The 21,359-nt window shown below is 39.9% G+C and overlaps 1 protein-coding gene across 4 annotated transcripts in view; it reads right to left on the bottom strand.

Annotated features, from left to right (window-relative positions):
* Nucleotides 1-5,295: 5,295 nt before the first annotated feature.
* IL31RA (interleukin 31 receptor A) overlaps nt 5,296-21,359 on the bottom strand; it is a 37,560-nt gene continuing 21,496 nt past the window's right edge. For 3 of the 4 annotated variants that reach the window (XM_082783063.1, XM_082783065.1, XM_082783066.1), the window contains exons 10-16: nt 19,516-19,698; nt 18,217-18,318; nt 17,089-17,235; nt 14,421-14,561; nt 13,026-13,119; nt 11,441-11,519; nt 5,296-10,651 (exon numbers count right to left, since the gene is read on the bottom strand). In XM_082783063.1, coding sequence (XP_082639189.1) covers nt 10,022-10,651; nt 11,441-11,519; nt 13,026-13,119; nt 14,421-14,561; nt 17,089-17,235; nt 18,217-18,318; nt 19,516-19,698 — 1,376 coding nt within the window. In that variant the 3' untranslated portion in view covers nt 5,296-10,021. The remainder of the gene's footprint in view (nt 10,652-11,440; nt 11,520-13,025; nt 13,120-14,420; nt 14,562-17,088; nt 17,236-18,216; nt 18,319-19,515; nt 19,699-21,359) is intronic. The other variant, XM_082783064.1, reaches the window with a different exon arrangement.

The raw sequence follows: 21,359 nt of genomic DNA, 5'->3' as shown, positions 1-21,359 counted from the left end.
ACTCTCAGTGACTGGTTCTGATCCAGACTTGGGCAGCAAGACTCTTCCTGCTTGAACGGATGCAGCTTTTTCCCGTTTTAAGGAAATTTATCACAGAAGAGACACAGGGACCACCTCCCTCCCTGTGCGTGCATCTTCTCTCCTTCACCACCGCAGGACCAGGTTTTGGATGAGACGAGGGTGCTGTTTCTTTTCTGGGGGGGTGGGGAGGTCTGTAACAAGCCCCAAAACGTACTCCAGCTGCTGTTTATTCTGGATCATGAGCCCCAAAATCCCTGTGGGGGGCTCCAGGCTGCCCCATGGGGAAGCAGCAGTGGGGAGGACGGATTTGACCTACAGCGAGACCAAGCAGCCACAGGGTGCCCTGCGACATCCAAGCTCTGCCCCACCTCCCCCAAACTCCATCAGCTTCTGGGGGCCACTCAGGAGATGGGGCTGCCCCCGTCCCTCTCCCTGCTCCTCACCCACAAAGCCCAGGACATCCCATTGTGCACTCCGAGCCAGACACACTTTTCCCTTGGCGTCTCCGCAGCGCCTGGCCTGGTTTTGTCACCTCGGGGAGTCCCCCACCTCCTCCCCCAGGCGGGGTCTCTTCCAAGAAAAAAAAAAGAACCACAAAGCCAGGCAGGCGAAAGCCGCAGGGCCAAGTGCCGTGACCTGGGCCCTGTTCCCAGCCTGGTGCCGGGCAGGGCTGGCCATGAGCCTGCTGCCTCCTCCCCTGTGCCAGACCCACACCCCTGCCTCCCTGCCTGCTTCCTCTTCCTCCTCCTGGCCTCAGCCCAGGGGGAAACACTGGCTCTGGCCACTGTTCCTGCACATTTGGTGATGCACAGGGCCCCCCGTGGCATTTCCTGCCCTGAAAAATCTTCAGGAGGTTTTGTGCCACGCTGCGAGACAGCACCAGCTGCTGCAGCGAGAGTCCCGACCCTAAGACGCAGCTGTGCAAAGTCACTTGCGAATAGGCCAGGTGTTAGCAGAGGTTTATGAGGGCTGGTCTAACTCCTGCAAGACCTGATGTACGGATTTTTGGTTTCCTAATTCAAGGTGATCTTCTGCTCATCTTTTTGCTGGATGTCTTCTTTTATAAACAGCAGTACTCATAGGTTGCAATATTTCTGTCAGAGAGTTTCTTCTTTCTATGCATTTATATAAATTAATGTCATTTCAGAATACGAGTTTGTAATTAGGCTATTACTCTTTTGAGAAAACAGAATAATCCCTTGCTACTGGAGTAGGTAGATGTCTGTACATGAAAGCAAATTGATTCATTACATTAGCATGAAAAATACTCAAAATCACTCTTTAAAATTAGCCTGTAGACATTGTAGGAAAAAAGATCAGACTCTGTCAATGTGCAACACGTGGAGAATAAATAAAAATAGAAATAGAAACACCACAAATAAACCAACACTGCCACAGCACAAACTCCTTTAAAGGCAGGAAACCGAGACCCATCCGCAAGGGCTGGAGCAGGCAGAAGTACCTCATGTCACGAGCGTCTCTGCCCAAAGAGCTGCGCTCGGCCATGCCACTGACGAAGAAATCCATCACCACGAGAGCAAACCTCGGCGGTGAGGGCAAAATGACGGCAAGCGAGAGCCGAGGCAACCCGCAGCCTACCTGAGGCCATGGCAGCACAACATGGCTGCCCACGGCAAGCACAGCTGCTCCCATCCCATGCCACGCTCCTGTCCCTGCGGGGCCAGCACGGCCTGCACACCTTCACAGGGGGGCTTAAATTATTCACAGCAAAGAGGCAGTGGAAGCATTTTCCAGCTCTTGCTGGTTGGGGATGGTATTCTGAGGCAAACTGTGGCCACGCAGGCACAGGGCAGCGGCAGGATGCAGTGTGGGAGGGTGAGGTAGTGCACCATGAGGCAGCAGGATCAACACAGCAGTGACAATCGGTGCATGGCCCAGGGAAGGACGGGCAGCTTTTCTGTGTGATGGGGCAATGCAGGCAGAGGTTTCTTGGGAAAATGGGCTGACAACAAGAGACAGGTGAAGCTGTCTTTCCTGTAAATTATAGTCTCACCACCTACAGAAATACCCTTTCTTAACAAAAAGATAATAGCTCTCTGGGACCGTAAAGCAGTCATTATTTTGAGAAAAGCGCCCTAGAATGTAATTCATTGCACCTCTGAGAGGAGGCGTCATGGCGGCCTGCAGCTCCCTCACGAGGGGAGCGGAGGGGCAGGCGCTGAGCTCTGCTCTCTGGGGACAGCGACAGGACCCGAGGGAACGGCATGGAGCTGGGACAGGGGAGGGTCAGGCTGGGGGTTAGGGAAAGGCTCTGCACCCAGAGGGTGGTCGGGCACTGGGACAGGCTGCCCAGGGCAGCAGGCATGGCACTGAGCTGCTGGCGTTCAAGGTGCATTTGGACAACGCTCTCAGACACATAGTCTGATTTTTGGGTGGTCCTGTGTGGAGCCAGGACTTGGGCTCAGTGATCCTTATGGGTCTCTCCCAGCTTAGGATGTTCAGTGGTTCTATCTTTTATATTCATGCCTGGACTTTGCTGCCCCCCAGACAAAACGTGTTGCACATCACCTGCAGGCACACACATGGCACAGGTTTCACTCACTCCCCAGCAGCAGGGAGAGGGGGCCATGCAGGAGCGAGGGGGACAGGGCCCTGCCATGGGCACAGAAATGAGAATGCACAAGGAGAGGGTGAAGATGGCTGGGGAAGAAAGGACAGGGACACTCCCATTAAAGACCACGCATCTCCCCTCCTCCACACCCCAGCAGGTCAGAGCAAACAGCACTCAGTTTATATCCAGGATCACCCTTCCCTTTAATAAGGACTGTACTTCCAGACGAGAACTAGCTGCCTGTGCTGGAGGTGAAAATGAGCAAAAACTAAACCTGTATGAGTCGATTTGCACCAGAAATTATTCACTGCACTCCTACTTCTTGCCTCTCACAGCTCAGGCAGTGTGAAATCTCGTTAGGCTCATGAAGAGCCAACACCCTCCATCAGACGTGTAAAAGCAATTAAGCCCTTCCGAGAAGAAAAGCAAAAGCAGAGAAGGGATGTACTCCCAAAGGACGAGCAAAATCCAGGGCTTATTCATGAACCAAGCAATGTAGCTGCAAAGAATTCACTGGAGATCAAAGCAAAAGCAGGGGCTGTGTTTGGAGGAACTGTAAACTCATGGGAGAACGCCGCAGCCAGCAAAGGCAGCAAGCCACAAAAGCAGCTGGATGGACAAGTTTCTGGGGAGCATGCCAGGCACATAATTAGCTTTACATTAAAAACAAAGACACTGTCCCCTGCTGTTTAATTCTTCCCGTGTCCAAAGAATTTTTTTAAACATACTTTTTAAATAGAAAAAAGGTTGCAACAACAGAAGTATTGCCTCTAGGATAAATTCCTGCTCCTAAAGGGTAAGAAAAAAATAAAATCCAAAAGGAAAGCAAAACTAAATCCTCTCCTGTCCCGCTTCCCCCCACCATCAGCTGCTTGAGGTAAAAGGAGCAACAGAAATACAACCTGGAGACCATGTCCAGACTTAGCAGACACCAATGAAAGTATTCGTTCCAGAGCTGTGCTGGGCTCACTTGGTAGAAATAAGGGCAAAAAGAAACATCTTGGATTTTGTTGCATTATGATGAAATCTATACTACAGCATCATTTTGGGAAGCCTTTCAAGCTTTCTTCAGGCTGAAATGCTGGGTTTGGTTCAGTTATGTCCGAAGTGGGTACTTACCCTGATTTTAATCATATGCTCATCGTTTCTGACGTCCCTGAATGCTTCTGCATAATCTGACCATGGTTATGAAAAGGACAGCACTGTGGGGGGACACTGGGGATGGGGAAGGCTCAGAGCAATCGGGGTCCCTGGTTCTCCAGGGAGTGGGGTGAGCAGGCTCCCCAGTCCTGCAGAAACCTGGGGATGGGGACATTGGGGGCCCCGGGGCCCCCAGGGATGGGGACAATATGGATCCCCAAACAGGAGACAATATATCTGCCCAAAAATGAGAGGGTGGGAAGGTGGAGGTCCCACATTTCCCAGGGGTTGAGGTCTTGAGGCTGTCGGATCCCAGTGTCCCCAGGGACAGAGGCATGGGGGACACCAGAGGTCCCCATGTCCCACAGGCACTTAGTGTCCCCAGAGACAGGGATATCAAAAAGTGTTTGTAAAACGCTCTCAGAAATATGGTTTATTTTTTAGGTAATCGTGTGTGGTCATGAGCTGGAATTTTTGATTCTTCTGGGTCCCTTCCAGCTCAGGGTATTCTGTGATTCTGTATGTCGTATTTCTTCATCAAACTCCACTGGACCATTCCTAACATAATGGAGAAATTCCTGCAGCTCTTATCCTTGGCTAGGAGAGCACGGCAATCTGAGGACAGCAGTGACAGACCCAAGAAATCTAAATAAGGCTGCTTTTCTGAGAAATGCATGCTCACTTCAAAACTGCAGTTCTGTTGAGTCAGACACTGCAATCTAGATAAAAAAGCTGGCTTTTATATAAAAGCAGTGATAAAGTATTTGAAGTTCATCAGCTTGTGGCTAAGCAATGCACGAGAAACAAAACTGTACATAAAACACTGGTGGCATAAGTTCAGACTTGAAAGCATTGTCCCCATGGCTCTGTGACTCACCAGTGTTGAAAGGGCTCTTTGGAAGCACAAAACGCCGGATCACGGCAGGTCCTTTGCCTGCTTGGGGTGGGACACACGAGCTCGCCACAAGCTCGGGGGTTACAGGAAGCTCGGTCCCTGTGCGTCACCCTACACACCCTGTCCTGTCCCGCAGCGGGTGAGGGGTGTGGAACCCAATGCCCACCCCACTGCCCACCCAGGGGGAATCATCATCATCATCATCATCATCATCATCATCTGCTGCTGCTGCTGGGCTCTGCACAGCCTGGGCCTGGGAGTGCCAGTGTGTCAGGCAAGCTTACAAAAACTACTTTAGAAGCTGGGTTCCCCTTCTCCTTTTCTAGAAATGTGCTGTCTTTTTAAGAGCTGAAGAAAGTGAACAGCACTAGAAAAGGGATGGGCAGCATGAAATAATCCGTCTGTACTTACTTTTCAAGTGAGTCCTCCTTTAAATAAATTTAGAGAACAAATCATGCTGTACACATCTGTTTCAGTTCATCTTCTGATACTCCACTAAAAAAAAAAAATAGTGATTCCATGGAAGAACATTTGGTCACACATTTGTGACAACTTCTGGATTGTGATTCTTCATTTTCCTGTTCTGATTTCCAAAAGAACTAGACAAAAGTATAATTTGAATTAAATAGTGAGGTGGTAGTAGGAATGATTATTTTATCTTGGAAAGGACAGCAAGCTAAATAATCATAAGAAAGCCCATGAAAAGACCAGACAAAGTAATCCAAGGGACAAAAGTTCACTAGAATAATTCAGTATTTTGTCAAACACTAAAAAAAAATTCTCTTAAGTAGCAAAACTGTGAAGAAATGTGAATGAAAGGATTACAAAGACAGAAAGGATTACAAAGACAAAAAAGATTACAAAGATTTTGTTCAGAGCCTTAATCCTAAATTATCCAACTGGGATGCACAACACATACTCAGAAAGGGTAGAGTTTGCATTTTGTAATAAATACACTCAGTAAACATTATGATTAAGAACAGCTAGTATTACAAAAAGTATGCTTAGTGTTTGCTCCATTTACAAATGTCATCCTCTGTATACAGGACAATATTTTAGACAAACAATTGCTTTGGACATGCTCTATTTATACGAGGGTAGCACATTTTCTGATAAATGATGAATTGCCGTAAGACAAACACAACACAAGAACTTATTTCTTCCTTTACTTCTTTACTTCTCCCTTGCCAGGAGGCAAAAGGCATTGCTATTAGCAACTACTTGAATTTAGACTAAGTCCATATACCTGTGGGCTCAAGGCTTGCCTACACTGAGGATGTGCCCTGCCTCCTGCTATGAACATCACAAACATTGACACAGAGAACCAAAATGAGACTTCAACTCTCTTCACAGTGGATTCAGCATGTTAAAGATCAATTTTACACAGACACAAATCATGTACGTGTTATATAAACTCTGTGTGTTATTTCCAAGTAACATTTGGCAGAGTATCTTACCTGAATATTTCAGAATAGGTCCTACCAAAGCATAGAGCCATTGAATACAAATTCTCAGCTTACGTCTTGTAATAAGGAGCGTGGCATTTGTTTCTAAAACACTGCATCGTGTGTGTGATCACTGAGATTCAGAATTGCATTGCTTGTTACATAAACAACCTCCCACACATTGAGCTGTTGAATCTTCGCTGTTTTGTGTTTTGACATCTTGGCTGGCAAAGTTAAAATGCTACCTCTAATACCTGAAACCCCATGGCTGTCAAAACAAAGCCCTCTTACACAAATCCACTGAGAGAGATTTCAAAATGAAAATCTGAGCTTTCTCTGAAATAGAGCATCAGAGTTGGCTCGTTATCTTTTCTTGTTGATACTGGCAATTTCTGACCACATTTGGTAACTGCAAAAACTACCAGCTGAAACCTCGCTCTCATGAGCACAGCACATTGCATGCACCATGGTTTGTGCACGAGGCTGCAGACAGCAGGACCTCTAACACATGTTCCTCCCCGTCATTTTGAAACATACAAAATACAGCTAAACACTGCGGCCCTAGGATCTTTGTTTGCAAAGATCTGCTCAGCTGAACCATGCCAGTTGCCTATCACAGCTGCAGTCACCAAGCATTTAAAGTCATTATCTTGTTACCACCCACAGTAATAATCTGCGCGATGGAGGCACTGGAAGATAACGTCTATATTATCACTGAGCTCGGGACTTGAGCCCGCCTGTGCCTCAAGCTTCTTGATATCTGTGCTGCTGAAGTGTTGGTTAGCACTCAGATGGGAGGGGAAGGAGCCAGCCACCTTCCCGTACAGGAAATGCAGATGTGCTGACAGAGAAAGGGGAGACAGCCTTGAACTAGGCAGAGTCTTCCTCCTCCTCCCTCCAGCATCGGGGGCTCAAGCCAAGGCACATACCAGTGTCAATCTAACAGCAGAACAGCAAGTACAGTAAACACACAGACACCAGATGGACATAGACCCACTAGAGCAACTCCAGAGGAGGGCCATGAGGATGATCAAGGGGCTGGAGCACCTCTCCTGTGACGACAGGCTGAGGGAGCTGGGGCTGTTCAGCCTGGAGAAGAGAAGGCTCCAGGGAAACCTTACAGCAGCCTCCCACTACCTAAAGGGGACTACAGGAAAGCTGGGGAGGGACTCTGTCAGGGAGTGGAGTGATAGGGGAATGGGGAGTGGCTTTAAATTGAATGCAATGGGGCTTTAAATTGAAAGAGAGGAGATTTAGATTAGATTTTGTTGTTCTGATAATAAATTTTTTCTTTTTCTGTTTTTTGTTGTTGTTGTTGTTGTTTGCTTGTTTGTTTGTTTGTTTTTGTTGTTTTTTTGTTTGTTTGTTTGTTTTTTGTTTTTTGTTTTTTGTTTTTTTTTTATACAAGCCTATATGGTAAAGACAGGTATATAAAGCAGGATCTCTATTTATGTATCTTCTTGGTCTGAAACTCAAATGGGAGATAAAAAGGGGGGAGGAATTAAAATGTCCACACAAGTAATTTAAGGTAAGCTGTGCCCTGTAAGAAGCCTGTAACAGGATCAAATTTCAAATAGCATTAAATTCTCAAGTCCTGTCTGCCCTGAGGAGTAACTAACATCAGCAGGGTGGATTATAACTGGAGTGCATCTTACAGTGTTAAATCTTAAAGCTACATACAAGCATGGAGTCAAATGGCAGACCTGTGCAATAAATGGAGAAAAGAAAGAAAGCAGGAAATTGTTGAAATGACTGTGCAAGGGTGACATGAACTCATTTGCTGAGCCAGGAAAAGCAGCTGTGAGCCCCTCACATATACTGTGCTCTTATTAGGGCTCTCTCGCATGTAAGCATTTACCTCTGCTGCAGGAGATATCAAACATGGACTAGCAATGAAATGCTTCTGAACAACTTGTGAACACACTTGTGTCCTCACTTGTGAACACAAGTTGAAACATCTACCTTAAGAGGTTATCAGCTATCTCAAAAAGAGAAATCTATTCATAATAAATTCATTTTTCAGGAATAGTAAAAGATAGTATGTTATTTGTAATGAAATACACATAGTGGTAAGAAAAACACAATCTTAACAGCATTATCTGGGACGGACCACTTGCTCAATGCCTACAGCAGCTGTTCAGCAGCAATCACATCACCTGTGGAGGAGCAGGCACCAAACAGGAGTGCTAACTGGAGGAAGAAAGACTCCTTCTCTCCCCTGCATTAATTACCAGTGCACTTTTTTTTTTTTTTCCCCCTATTTAGGGGATTTTAAAGGACATGAGGAACACAGAAATATGGATTCTATATTCCATATGGTTATGGAATGTGCTAATTTTGTCCCTTAGGTTAATCTATGTAAGTTTGTGGGATTTCTATTCAGAGAATTTTAAACACTGTGGAGGTAAATAGTAGTAACTCTACTAACAAAACACAGAATGTTTAATTTAGCTAAAAATCCAGTAAGTAAAGAAGATACACCTACTAACAATTTGCTGGGCATAAGCCTCCCACTCCTCTTCCTACACAGGGAAGGCTTTCTATGCCTACTCTTCTTTGTCTCCTTTTTCCATCCCCACTACTCCTGTTCTTTTTCTCCCCTGAAGAAGTCCATAATTATGCACAAGAGTGATAATGTCAAGCCTTTAAATACTTCCAAAACAGTTTAAAGTCTTCGAGTGACCACATTTGCCACAAATGTCACACCAAACACCTTTTAAACACTTTTTATTTATAGTTGACTCCATCTTTTCTTTTTTACCTATAATATAATAAAATATTTTAGTAAGAATTTTACAGCAATAGTCTCTTTCCTACTGAAAACAAATAACTTGGAGTTTTCTGCCTAATACTTTTGCTGCCTATATTCGATCAAAACTGTACGTGGTTTTGACCTCTCAGAATCATAAAACAAAAGACGGAAGTTACAGCCTGCTTGTAGAAATCTCTAATCCTAAATCAGTTATCAGAGGATATTTATGTTTATCTGGTAGATTTGGTGTTTTTTCCACTACCTCTCAGAAAAAGACTTTCCTAGATATAAATTCAGTGCTTATTCTAACAGAAGATGCAATACTTAGCTTTCTTTTCCAGATTGAAATTCCAAAACTCCAGCTGAGGAAAACAGTTTTAAAACAGGAGAAATTAAGGGCATAGTAACAAGAAGATAAGAAGATATCTTGCAGTAAACAGTAAAAAAATAAAAATTAAATTAAATTAAAAAAAAAAAAAGTGGTGAATAAGCAGGAAACAGAAGTAGCACAAAATACGGAGTGTGATTAAAAGCAAGAGAAAGGGAAGGCAGCAAGCCAACATAACCCTGTATTTCCCAAAATGCTGATAAATCAATAGCGTATACACAACATATCCCCTCATTAAAGACATGGAAACTATGAGCCAAACTGCTGATTCAGTGTTCAGGATGCAGAAGGATGATTACTGAAGTCTGCCAACTACTTGCAGAACAGGAGGAACGCTACACATAAAACCAGATAAAAAACAAGGTGGGGGGAGGATAAAAATAGTAAAGCAGTTCTACTTCATGTAACTTAAGGAAGTATTTGGCAAATACTGGCTCCCCTCAAGTTTGTGCACATTGCCCTAACAGTGCTCAGTCATTGCAACTGGTTGCCTGGGGGGAAATCAGTGAGCAATTTGCACTGCTGGATGTTGTCACAGTGGAAATCAAAATTAAGAACTAAGAAAAGAAGATACCTTACCTCCTTTGCCTCACTACTGACACATCTACATGGTTAAAAAATAAAAATAAAAAAACACCACAACACTAAAACCTCAGCAGGTATAAACACAGTGCACCGATAACTTCACAGCTGTTCAAAGAAATGGGGTAATTTCATCCAAAGGAACCATGATCGTCCAGGTTAGCATATACGAATATGTAAAAGCAGCACTGCCAAGATGGGCTTGTACACGGGAAGTTTTCTCTTGCTAATGAGCTGTGGCCAGACCAACCATGTCCAGTGTTACATAGGATTGTCCTACAGCATTTTGTTGAAAAGCAGGTAAAACAGTTGGCTGCTTCTTGGGTTCATTCTCACTAGGTTCTGTCAAGTTCTCAGAAATCAGAAATTCCCTCGTTTTAACAGAATTTCTAAGGTATGGGTTGAACAATGTTTTTTCACTGAAATCTTCCAGCTTTAACACTTCTTCATTATCACTTTCTTCATTTTTAACTGAAATCTGTTGGGTTTCACGTAAATCATCTTCCAGCATTTCTATGGGTTGGATTTTCTTGGCTGGTATCAAAGCTGAATGCATTTGACTTCTGAAATCTTCACCAGTAATTACATAAGGCATAGATGGTGAAAGGCATTTAGCAACTTCATGTTCTTCATTATACTGTATCTTTTTTTCTCCATTTAACAGAGTTATTTTGTGTTCTGAGATATTTTGTACGGCTGTTGCATTAGTATCAGTACACTCAGAAACATGGTTTTCACAGTTCATTAGCAATAATCCTTCATGATCTTCTTCAGGAAAGCAATCTTCCAAAACATTTAAGTCCTCCAGGCCTAAGGTTTTATCCTCGTATGTCACTCCCTTCAAAAACGAATTATTCTGTCAGTGCAAAGAGATGAATTTGAAAGTTACATAAAGACAGATAATGTATCAGAAGATCTTTTAATATATATTTGCACTTGATCTGTTTAACTTTTAAAACTAAAAGTATATTAATAAAGAGTTAGTGTGCATTTCAGCTGTGATGCAGTTATATTTAAATGAGTATTAAAAATTACATTGTTGTTCTATCCATTTGTTAAACACTTTCATATCACGGAACCTGAACTATTTCCATTTTTTCCACTCTAAATAACCCTTTTACAGACAAAATTTTAAATCCCATTCTCCACAGATTATGCTTTCTACAGAGTCCTGATCAACTCCATTCAAATAATCATGAGAACTTCAACAAGCATAAATATCAATAAATTAAAAACATGTAAATGTTAGTACAACTGTATACCTCAGGATTACCAAATCTGATTATTTCTTGTACTAGACTTTTTTTTGTGGAGAAGGGAGGAAATATCCAGATGTGGTGATTTGAGTCAATAGACTCAATAACCTGTGAAAAATTGGCTGTATTTTATGAGCCGTGGACACCAATAACTTCATAATTCCAAAACATTATTTCTTGTTATCATGTAAGTAAGAATTAAATTACTATACCTTATAAAGATGCATCCTTCTACTTGTTTGAAATATAACTAAGAGCATTTTATAATACTTAAAAGAATGAAATCAAATACTCTTTTTCTTTCAGTTAGTCATAAAATTAATGTTAGAGAAGGAGTTGTCTTCCGTCCCTTTGATCCCTTCTTTAATAAATAAAATGTCAGCTATTACCATGGAGGCATCAAGAGGCCATTCCACAGCAACGCTCTCTGCAGGGTTGGGTATATCAGGCCAGCAAACCTTTTTAAACCTAATATTGAGAAATAATGTTTATTCAACTGATGAAAAATAGATTATTAAAAACTAAAGGAATAAAAATCAAAGAGGTCAAAATACCAAACTTTCACAAAGGAAATTTTTCTTATACTAACACAGTACTTTTCATTAAAATCATTTTCCCTCACATCAATTTTTATTAGAAAAGATGTCAAGTAAAAATCTTGTTCTACAGAGACATTGCAGAAGATTTGTTAATGCATAGTCAACTTTCTGAACATGTGGTAGTTTAAATAATAGTATGCCAGAAAAAGGCTGTATGTAAAAGCTGCTGTGATCATGTTTCTGGTAGCTCCTCAGTGAAAAGCTACCTTTGTTCTAGTGAAAATGTTCCTAACATTACACCACACTAAATTTACACTTAGTTCTTATTTCATCAGCAGATAAAACACAATAGATGAAGCTGTAGCTTCACTTTTTACTACTCTGATGGAGTAGTAAACAGGAAACAAAATGAATTATTCATATTACGTTTAATAAGCGAATGAAAACCTGGTCATCGTTTGACTTTTTACATTGCAGTTCAATCCACATAAGAATATTAACACTAAAGTACATCTCAAAGTATTCTCCAGGATCAAAGCATCATTTCCTACTTTTACGAAAAATCAGAATATACAATACAGATGAAGACGGAAAACTGTTGGAAATGACACATCACATCAACTATACTTACATATCAACTTATCAGTTTTCATAGCTAAGAACCTCCCCAAATATTTAAGATTATTAAGCTTATGATTAAGCTTCAGCCCAACAACCCAGTCATTCGTCATGCTACATAAAAGCATATTTTTAACCTTAACAAATCATCACAGCTATCTTTGGGATCTTGCAGTGTCCCCACGCTCCAAGAGAGCAATTTAAAATCTGGCAGGGGACATCTGTAACAGTAGATGAAAGCATTACATTTCATACACAGATAATGGATGCAAACTCATGGATCAATCATCCAAATGCTTCACATGATGAAATTTTTAGTTTCTTAATGACTCCTTTACAGTCACGAAGTAATGAAAGTAATCTTAGTGTAACTAAGCAATACAGGTTACATGAAACATGCTCTAGTGGTGTATTTGCAGATATATTAAGAAAGTATAGGAAGATTTCTGTCAGCTTTTTTTGGCATTATTATTTCAGTATCTGACTTAAACTGCACTCCCCTCACCTGATTGACCACAGAATTGCAACTAGCATGTAACATCTGCTATAAACTGATACAGATAACAAGTAAATCAATTTATCCTTTATTTTCCCCATCTACTGCACTTTCTAAAATTAATATTTATTTTTGGACTATAGCACATTAACTACAATTACAAGATATTTAGGCTTTTTCAGTTGTTACTCCATTAGCACTATTTTCTAATTTGACATTGGTTTGAAACCCAGCCCAGAAGCATTTAGAAAATAAATTTTAAAATGGGCTTTTTACGCTTAAAGACTAAATTCAGTTTCAGAAGATGAAAAATGTACTCACACGTGTTTTTTCAAAATGCATGTTATCCAAAGGCCTAACAGAAAGAACATGCTTAATCCAACGGGTATAGCAATGAAAATAATGTCTTCTTTATCTTTAGAGAAAAAAAAAAACAAAAACAAAAAAAAAAAAAAAAACAAAAAAAACAGATGTTTATAATTTCTTTATGTATTCCATTAAGACAGCTGATTTTCAACATCAACCACCTAATTAGCACCATTTTAAAAGTTTTGCCAAAACTAGTTAAAGTTGCTCAGAATACTGCCACACTCGTACAAAGTGTCAAAAGATGAGTATTTTGCATCCAACAAGTCATAGTTACTAAGCCAGAAAAGCGGCCTATGCTGGAACTTCTCAAAATATCTCAAGAACAGATGTATCAGATTTTAAAATTTACTTAATTTAATTGAATCACACAATAAATCAGATGGGAGGGGACATATGCAGTTCACCATATCCAACTTAGAATCAGGTTGTCTAGTGTCCATGTTAGTACCAAACCAATCTTTGATTATCAAAGTCTAATACCTCTCTGGGCAGTTTTTTTAGAGTCACCTAAAACTGCTGTACAGTGCCACTTCTACCTGTTAGTACAAAATAGATTTTAAATTTAACGCCAGAGGTAGGCTTTAAATATAAATAAAATACAGTTAACTCTCATGACTGAAACAGACTGTTCCAATTGCCAACCTTGCTTCCAAGTACCTCCCAACATAGGTCCTGATAGCAATAGAGACCAAAACTCAGCACAGCCTAACCTATGTTGCTTCTGAATGGCAAACTAGAAGATGAATTTACAGGCTGAAAAAAAAATAAAATAAAAGGAATTAGCTTCATGTCTCATGACCTGTTCAAGGACCTGTTTAGCTCCTGTACTTTTACATAAATCAGTTCAGCCAACACTGTGAATATTAATAAATATGGAAAACATTCTTTCAGAAGCAGGAAAGAGGAAGTGTCTGAAGTACCAGCACACAATCGTCACACCAATCTCCACACTAAAAATCTGGCTCAATGCACAGCTATTCTAATTCTAGTAACTCAAAAACATCTGCTTTTTGAAAAACTGTAAGGTGCTCTATCCCATAACTGATGGCACACAAAGAATACGATGATCCCCCAAAGATCCACAGTATTCCATGGTTTTACTGACAGCAAAAAGAATTGGCATTTTGATCTCTTATCCTGAGGTTTTAGTCTGTAAAGATGTTCAATGAGATTGAATTAAATTCAGCAAGTGTTGGTCAATCTTCCTTGTCTTAACACCCATTAAAAAGAATAAATAGATAAAAATAACTCTTACAGATGCCTAAACAAAGAAATCTTGTAATCTTGTATTTCCTACTTCAAAACTCCTTTTCAAAATAACAGTAACAAACCTGGAATATTACTTACTGAATTTCAAAGTCTTGAAGGTTTTTTGCTCTCCACTGGTTCCACCAGCTCTATTGCTTGCCATGATATAGACAGTATATTGTGTATTAGCCTGTAAGGACTTCAGTCTGTGGTGCAGAACATCAGAGTTCACCGTTTCATCTTTTTTAGGAAAAGATTTAAAAAAAAAATAAGATAGTGTTATATCAGAACTGTACACTTATTTATCATCTTTTACAAAGATGTTACACAGAGTGTTTTTAAAGATGACTGAACAACTTGGCAAAGTGACCCTATCAGTCACTGTGGCAGAATGCTTGTTATCAAACAATGCTTGTTGATGTTACTTAACTGTTTGGAGCAAAAAACAAACCGCTATGTAGTTACTTTTAAAAATAATCACATTAATTATTTGCTAAATTTAAAACATTTTAAAGTATTTTATCATAAGAAAAAAAAAAAAAAAAAAAAACACCAAAAAAAGAAACACCACTGGCTTCTGAAATTTATTTCTACAACCTGTGGAACCTAAACTCAAAAAGAAATTGAAAACAGTTGGTGAAATTTGTGTTTCTGCAGCTCATAAAACTTAACTATATTTTTAGTTCATTGATCATCCAAAAGGATGCAGCCTACCAGCACTGCAGTATCACTCCAATAAAATTAGAGGAAGTTAGCCAAAAGCAACACAATTTTTCCAGTTTCCAAATGCTTTTCTGAATAGAACTCAGTGTTTCGAATACCCTGTCCATTCCTGGAATTGGTATGATATGTTTTACTTTAACTTTTTCTAAGCAGGACATACATGTATATCGTAACATTTTACGTCTGCCAACAGAATTAAGAACATGTTTGTGTATTATGAAATTAAAGGATTTTCTGATAAATGAAATCAAAGCTAATACATCACCATTTAGCTCAGCCAAGAAATGCTCAGGAAATAGATACACTGCAACATACCCTGAGATTGAGCAAAGTTTTTCTTAAATCAAGGTTTGAAAAGTACAATTCTGGAGTTAAAAGGCCATCAATGAAATCACCTTTGCGCAAACTCAAAGTTCTCTCTTAGATGTGACAAAAAGATGTGATATCAAGGAAGCCTCAAAAAACGACAGTACAGTTGGGTTTTGCCTTTTAAGACTAACTCCCATGAGTTGCTATTTAGTAATATTTTCCTTAAGAAACTAATCCGATGTCCTAAAATGGGCACAGTGTTTCACGTGAGAAGCTTTGCAATGCTTTACAAATTTTGCTTTGTTTGAGGCTGCATGTCTTAAGGATGACCCTGCACAAAACATTCAGCATTAACACATTCAGGAACTAACACGGCAAGGAAGTAGAAGACTAAATCTGACATAAATTGTCATAGCTTCATCTTTCTAACTTACAAATTACCAAAAATATTCTTGCCCTGGCTCTGAACTGGTTATCCAGAAGCAACTGAAGACATGTCAAGATCTGTAAATTTGAGATTGTTTAAAGAAAGATGTTAGGTTTCTGCTAACAGTGATGTCTAAAACAAAGAAGGAAAAAGAACAACTTATAAGGCATTGAATGATCCAACAGTACTCTTGATAAACTATTCAGGAAGAAGAAATTTAGATCACTGAAACATGTCTCACAAAAGATTCTGCTGAGATTCATGCTAGATGTTCTGAATAGATAGGATTATACTGGTTATTGACACTTTGCATGGATGCTATTTTTGATATAGGCGATTATTAAAAAGGTATGCTACCAGCCTACAGAGCAGGAAAGCAATATCAAACACAAAACATTAAGCTCATCTGAAGGAATTAATCTAAAAAACTATGTCCATAGAAATTATTTCCTGGAAGATTGTTTTTGCTTTTTGGCTATTGTTTGCTACTTTGTTTTTATTTTGAATCCACTGTGAAAATAATTCTACCAGTAAATTTCTACCATACTGTTCTAGAAGTTCAGGACTTGGGAAAGGCATCCTTCCAAGGACAAACATGGAACTTATAAACTTACTGAACCCTCAAGTGCTTCAAATTCTTGAATTGGCACAGAATCTATGCTTTGCCAATTTATTCTAACCGCAGATTAATTCATCTGTCTCTACTACAATTTTTTTCAACTGGCTCCAAATGTGTGTCTTGACAGAGAGATCTGAAGAAGGAAAGAGACTAATACTTATGTAAAAGTGGAAAACTACAAATATCTGGCAAATAATACTTTCTAATTTGGCATAAACTTTATTTTATTTTTTAACATTATGGAGAACAGGTTGTAAAAAGTCTCTCATATATGAGCTGCCATCCAAGTCGAGGAAAAAGAAGAGGAATGGCAATGCTGTCACACACTAAGTTTAACAACTGAAGATTCAGCAGATCTGGATCCCATCAAAGATGCAGAAGGGATTCACTATTAAGATTCACTAACAGAAAGCTGTGTTGTACAAAATAAATTCAAAACAGATAAAGAAACCAAGCAAGAATAAACATGCAATATTAAAGCAAGGACTGTTCACTAGAATTCTCCAACATCTCAGCTAAAACTATCAGTCCTTTATGTAAGCCAAATTTTAGTAACAGTATTTTCAGACATATTTATGTAACAAATACATAATAACAAAGTATGCTAATAGCTACAAAAATAATTATTATAATCAGACAGCAAATTGTCATAGCCCTGTTGTAATCTTTGATGTTTAATGTATACTTACTCAACTCTTTTCCACCTTCAGGTTTATAAAATATTGTATAGTTAGTGATAAAGCCATTTCTTTTATCTTTTGAAATCTCCTCCCATTTTATTACAACTTCATTTTTGCCTAGAACATCTGTATCAGCCACAGGACCTTCTGATGGCTCTGCACAGAAGCATCATAAATTAGAAAAACTGTCTACATGTCACAGCATTATCCATATGTTACCTCACACATACCAGGAATATTAAGAAAGCAAATGTACAAGTAAATGTCTTATTAGTGCTCTGACATAGACCCAAACTTTTATCCTCTTTCCCATTCTGTCAACTTTTAATACTGTCACAGCTCACTATGACCAGGAAAGCATTCAAAACCAAGTTGTGCTAGTATTATTCTATCAAACAACAGTCTGTTACCTCTTCAAGTAACTAACAATAATATACTGTGAAATGTGTGTGCACATTTACACAGATCTAAAGGCACAGACATTAAAATTTTCACCTAAAATCTTAAAATTGTCAGTAAATTAGATTCTTGCAGCTGCCTGTAAATATCACTGCAGTCACATGAAACTTCTACAAAGAAATATTCCCTTCCTGCCTCTGAAATGCTATTTCATTTACAGTTTCTGTTCAACCATAAACTTCATGGGTCCTTACCATTTTTTATATCCAGGACAGCACATATTCTCTAATATTATACAATGGGACAAAAAGCAAGCTTTTCAAACTATTAATTTTATTCTGTGAGTAGAACCTCTCTTTTATTAGGTGCACAACTAGCTCAGTCAACTGCATCATTAAAATCAAGTGTACTTATATATCTAAATGCAGCTGCAGCATTTAAGAGATGCCAGTTAAATAAAATAAAATAAAATAAAATAAAATAAAATAAAATAAAATAAAATAAAATAAAATAAAATAAAATAAAATAAAATGTCTTTTTAGCTATACTCTTTCCAAGTGTGTTGTATACCCTACAGACGCATTGCAACCAATGGATGACTTTCAAGCAGAGCTGTACCTGAACCTTCCTCAGCATCTGCTTCTGTCCTTCAATAATGCCAGTACCTAATTTATCAAAGAAAATACAACCTAACAGACAGACTACAGCATACCTTTCACAACATCATGAAATACGTACCTTTTTCTTGAACATAAGTTTGTATGGAATATGGAGCTGCTACTTTATTGCCATAAAGAGGATACACTGACATGTTATAGCATACAAATGGTTTAAAGATTTCTGAAAAAAAAAAATGAAAGAGTACTTTCACAGTTCTCCGCATAAAACATATAGATATAATACGGCTTACAGTTTTGCCTTTGTACTTATAACATGTACTCTGCACACTGATTTTTCATGGAAACTACATACACAGCCAGATCATTACTATTCAGAGTTTATCAATTAAAAAAAAAAAAAAGTCAGCCCCTGCTAGAAAATGGTGAGCAGTTCCTCGCCTCTTTATCAGTGCATTATAAGGCCACTGAAACCTCTGAGGAATGCTTTAGGTCCTAACACAAATGTGATTACATATCATAGAATCATAGAATGGCCAGGGTTGGAGGGGACCTTAAAGAGCACTCAGTTCCAACCCCCCTCCACCACAGGCAGCGACATCTCCCACTAGATCAGGTTGCTCAAAGCCCCATCCAACCTGACCTTGAACATCTCCAGGGACAGGAAAGATTGTATGATTATATATAACATGCCAAGTTGATCAGTCACTCCATTTGCTTATTTTAATGAAAAATTCTCTCTGAAATTCTCTTGTAGGTTTCTTATTCTCTAAAACATGTGAAGACACAAACTTCTCCCTTGAATTCAGATTTTTCTGTTATAATAGACAGTGCAAATTTCATGCTAGGCCACCAACCTACCAAATTGCTTAAACATGAAACCTGTATCCTAATCTAACATGGAAACAAACACCATCTTGCACGTTTTGTGAAAATCTGAGAGTTAAAAATGCTATTAAATTACTGGTGGAATTTCAATAAAGCATGAAATAAGGTTGTTATTTTTTTTAATGGTCTGAGGAAAGCTGCATGAGTTCAAAACCTTTAATATTAAATTTTATACAATCTTTCAAATCTCAATAATATTACATTTTGTGCATAATGTGATACAATTTACAGTATGATGTTCCAGATCAGGATAAAGGGGGAGACATTCAGATGTGGGTGATATGAATGCAGATGCTCAATTCCTGTTAACGTTAGGTATCTTGTTCCCTTTGCTCCTTTAAGCACATATGTTAAATCAGGTATGAATGTGATCTATTTGACTTAAAGCAGAACAATAATGCAAATGTTATTTTTAAAACAGTTGCTTGCAAGCTCATCTCCCTTTGTTCTTTCTGGTCTACTTATAAATAAATATACATAAATGCCTATGTATCTGTATGTTGTTACAATCATAACTTGTAAATGAACATACTTTTGTTAGCTTTCCACTTTGTAGAATTTGATATATACTGCCATGATCTACTGAAAGGATCTGTCTCCAGCTCCTCATACCACTCAACGACATATTCAGTTACTTCTGGTTCAGAGGCTATCCATTCCACAATCATTTCTTCATTTGTTGTAAAGGTCCTTACTGTTTCAATACTCTCAGGAGCTAAAAATTTAACAGAAAATGTCAGCAATTCTATCTTTGTAAAAACTGCAGCAAGAATACAGTTTAGTTAAAGCAACCTGGGGTTGCTTCTTTAGAAAGTATGATGTTTAGCTAAGGTTAAACAAAAAGTGACTTTATAGATACATTCACATGTATCAAATGTACTCAAAATGCCTTAAAATGAAGCATGTAAGAATTTTAACAATTAAAAGAAGGTGAGGGGGGCAAAAAAAAAAATGAGGTGGTGATACCTATAGAGATTTACACGTACAGAATCAATGACAGGTCCCTGTTTTGGGATCCAAATTTCACAGTTTGTTGGCTGCAGCTAGTGCATATAAGCAAGCTTTGATCAGGGCATCAAAAGGCAAGAAGAAAACAATAAAACAAGTAAGCAGCATAATTAGTGACAGTGAAGCAAAAGTGAACCATCAGCCTGTAGAATAGAGGTAACAGATGCAATTTGCAATTCACAGAATCACACAATTTCTAGGTTGGAAGAGACCTCAAGATCATTGAGTCCAACCTCTGACCTAACGCTAACAGTCCCCACTAAACCATATCCCTAAGATCTACATCTAAACGTCTTTTAAAGACTTCCAGGGATGGTGACTCCACCACTTCCCTGGACAGCCTGTTCCAGTGCCTCACAACCCTTTCGGTAAAGAAGTTTTTCCTAACATCTAACCTAAAACTCCCCTGGCTCAACTTAAGCCCATTCCCCCTCGTCCTGTCACCAGGCACGTGGGAGAACAGACCAACCCCCACCTCGCTACAGCCTCCCTTGAGGTACCTATAGAGAGCGATAAGGTCGCCCCTGAGCCTCCTCTTCTCCAGGCTGAACAAGCCCAGCTCCCTCAGCCGCTCCTCGTAGGACTTGTTCTCCAGGCCCCTCACCAGCTTCGTCGCCCTTCTCTGTACCCGCTCAAGCACCTCAATGTCCTTCTTGTAGCAAGGGGCCCAAAACTGAACACAGTACTCGAGGTGCGGCCTCACCAGAGCTGAGTACAGGGGGACGATCACCTCCCTAGCCCTGCTGGTCACACTGTTTCTGATACAAGCCAGGATGCCGTTGGCCTTCTTGGCCACCTGAGCACACTGCTGGCTCATATTCAGCCGACTATCCACCATCACTCCCAGGTCCTTCTCTGCCTGGCAGCTCTCCAACCATTCCTCTCCCAGCCTGTAGCTCTGCTTGGGGTTATTGCGCCCCAGGTGCAGGACCCGGCACTTGGCCTTGTTGAACTTCATGCAGTTGGCCTCAGCCCATCGGTGCAGCCTATCCAGATCCTCCTGCAGAGCTTTCCTACCCTCGAGCAGATCGACACACGCGCATAGCTTGGTGTCATCTGTGAACTTACTGAGGGTGCACTCGATCCTCTCATCCAGATCATTGATGAAGATATTAAAGAGGACCGGCCCCAGCACCGAGCCCTGGGGGACGCCACTAGTGACTGGCCTCCAACTGGACTTGGCTCCATTCACCACAACCCTTTGGGCCCAGCTATCCAGCCAGTTTCTAACCCAACGAAGCGTACATGTACGCCAGTCCAAGCCAAGAGCAGAAGGAGAAAAGACCTAGCAACATCAAGGTAAATAAATAAATAAATAAATAAATAAATAAATAAATAAATATATGTAGTTTTTAAAAAAATCATGTC

Source organism: Aythya marila (assembly GCF_965140915.1).
Source record: "Aythya marila genome assembly, chromosome: Z".
NCBI classification, from domain to species: domain Eukaryota; kingdom Metazoa; phylum Chordata; class Aves; order Anseriformes; family Anatidae; genus Aythya; species Aythya marila.
The sequence above is the reverse complement of the archived record's forward strand: the minus strand, read 5'-3'. Positions and strand labels throughout refer to the sequence as shown.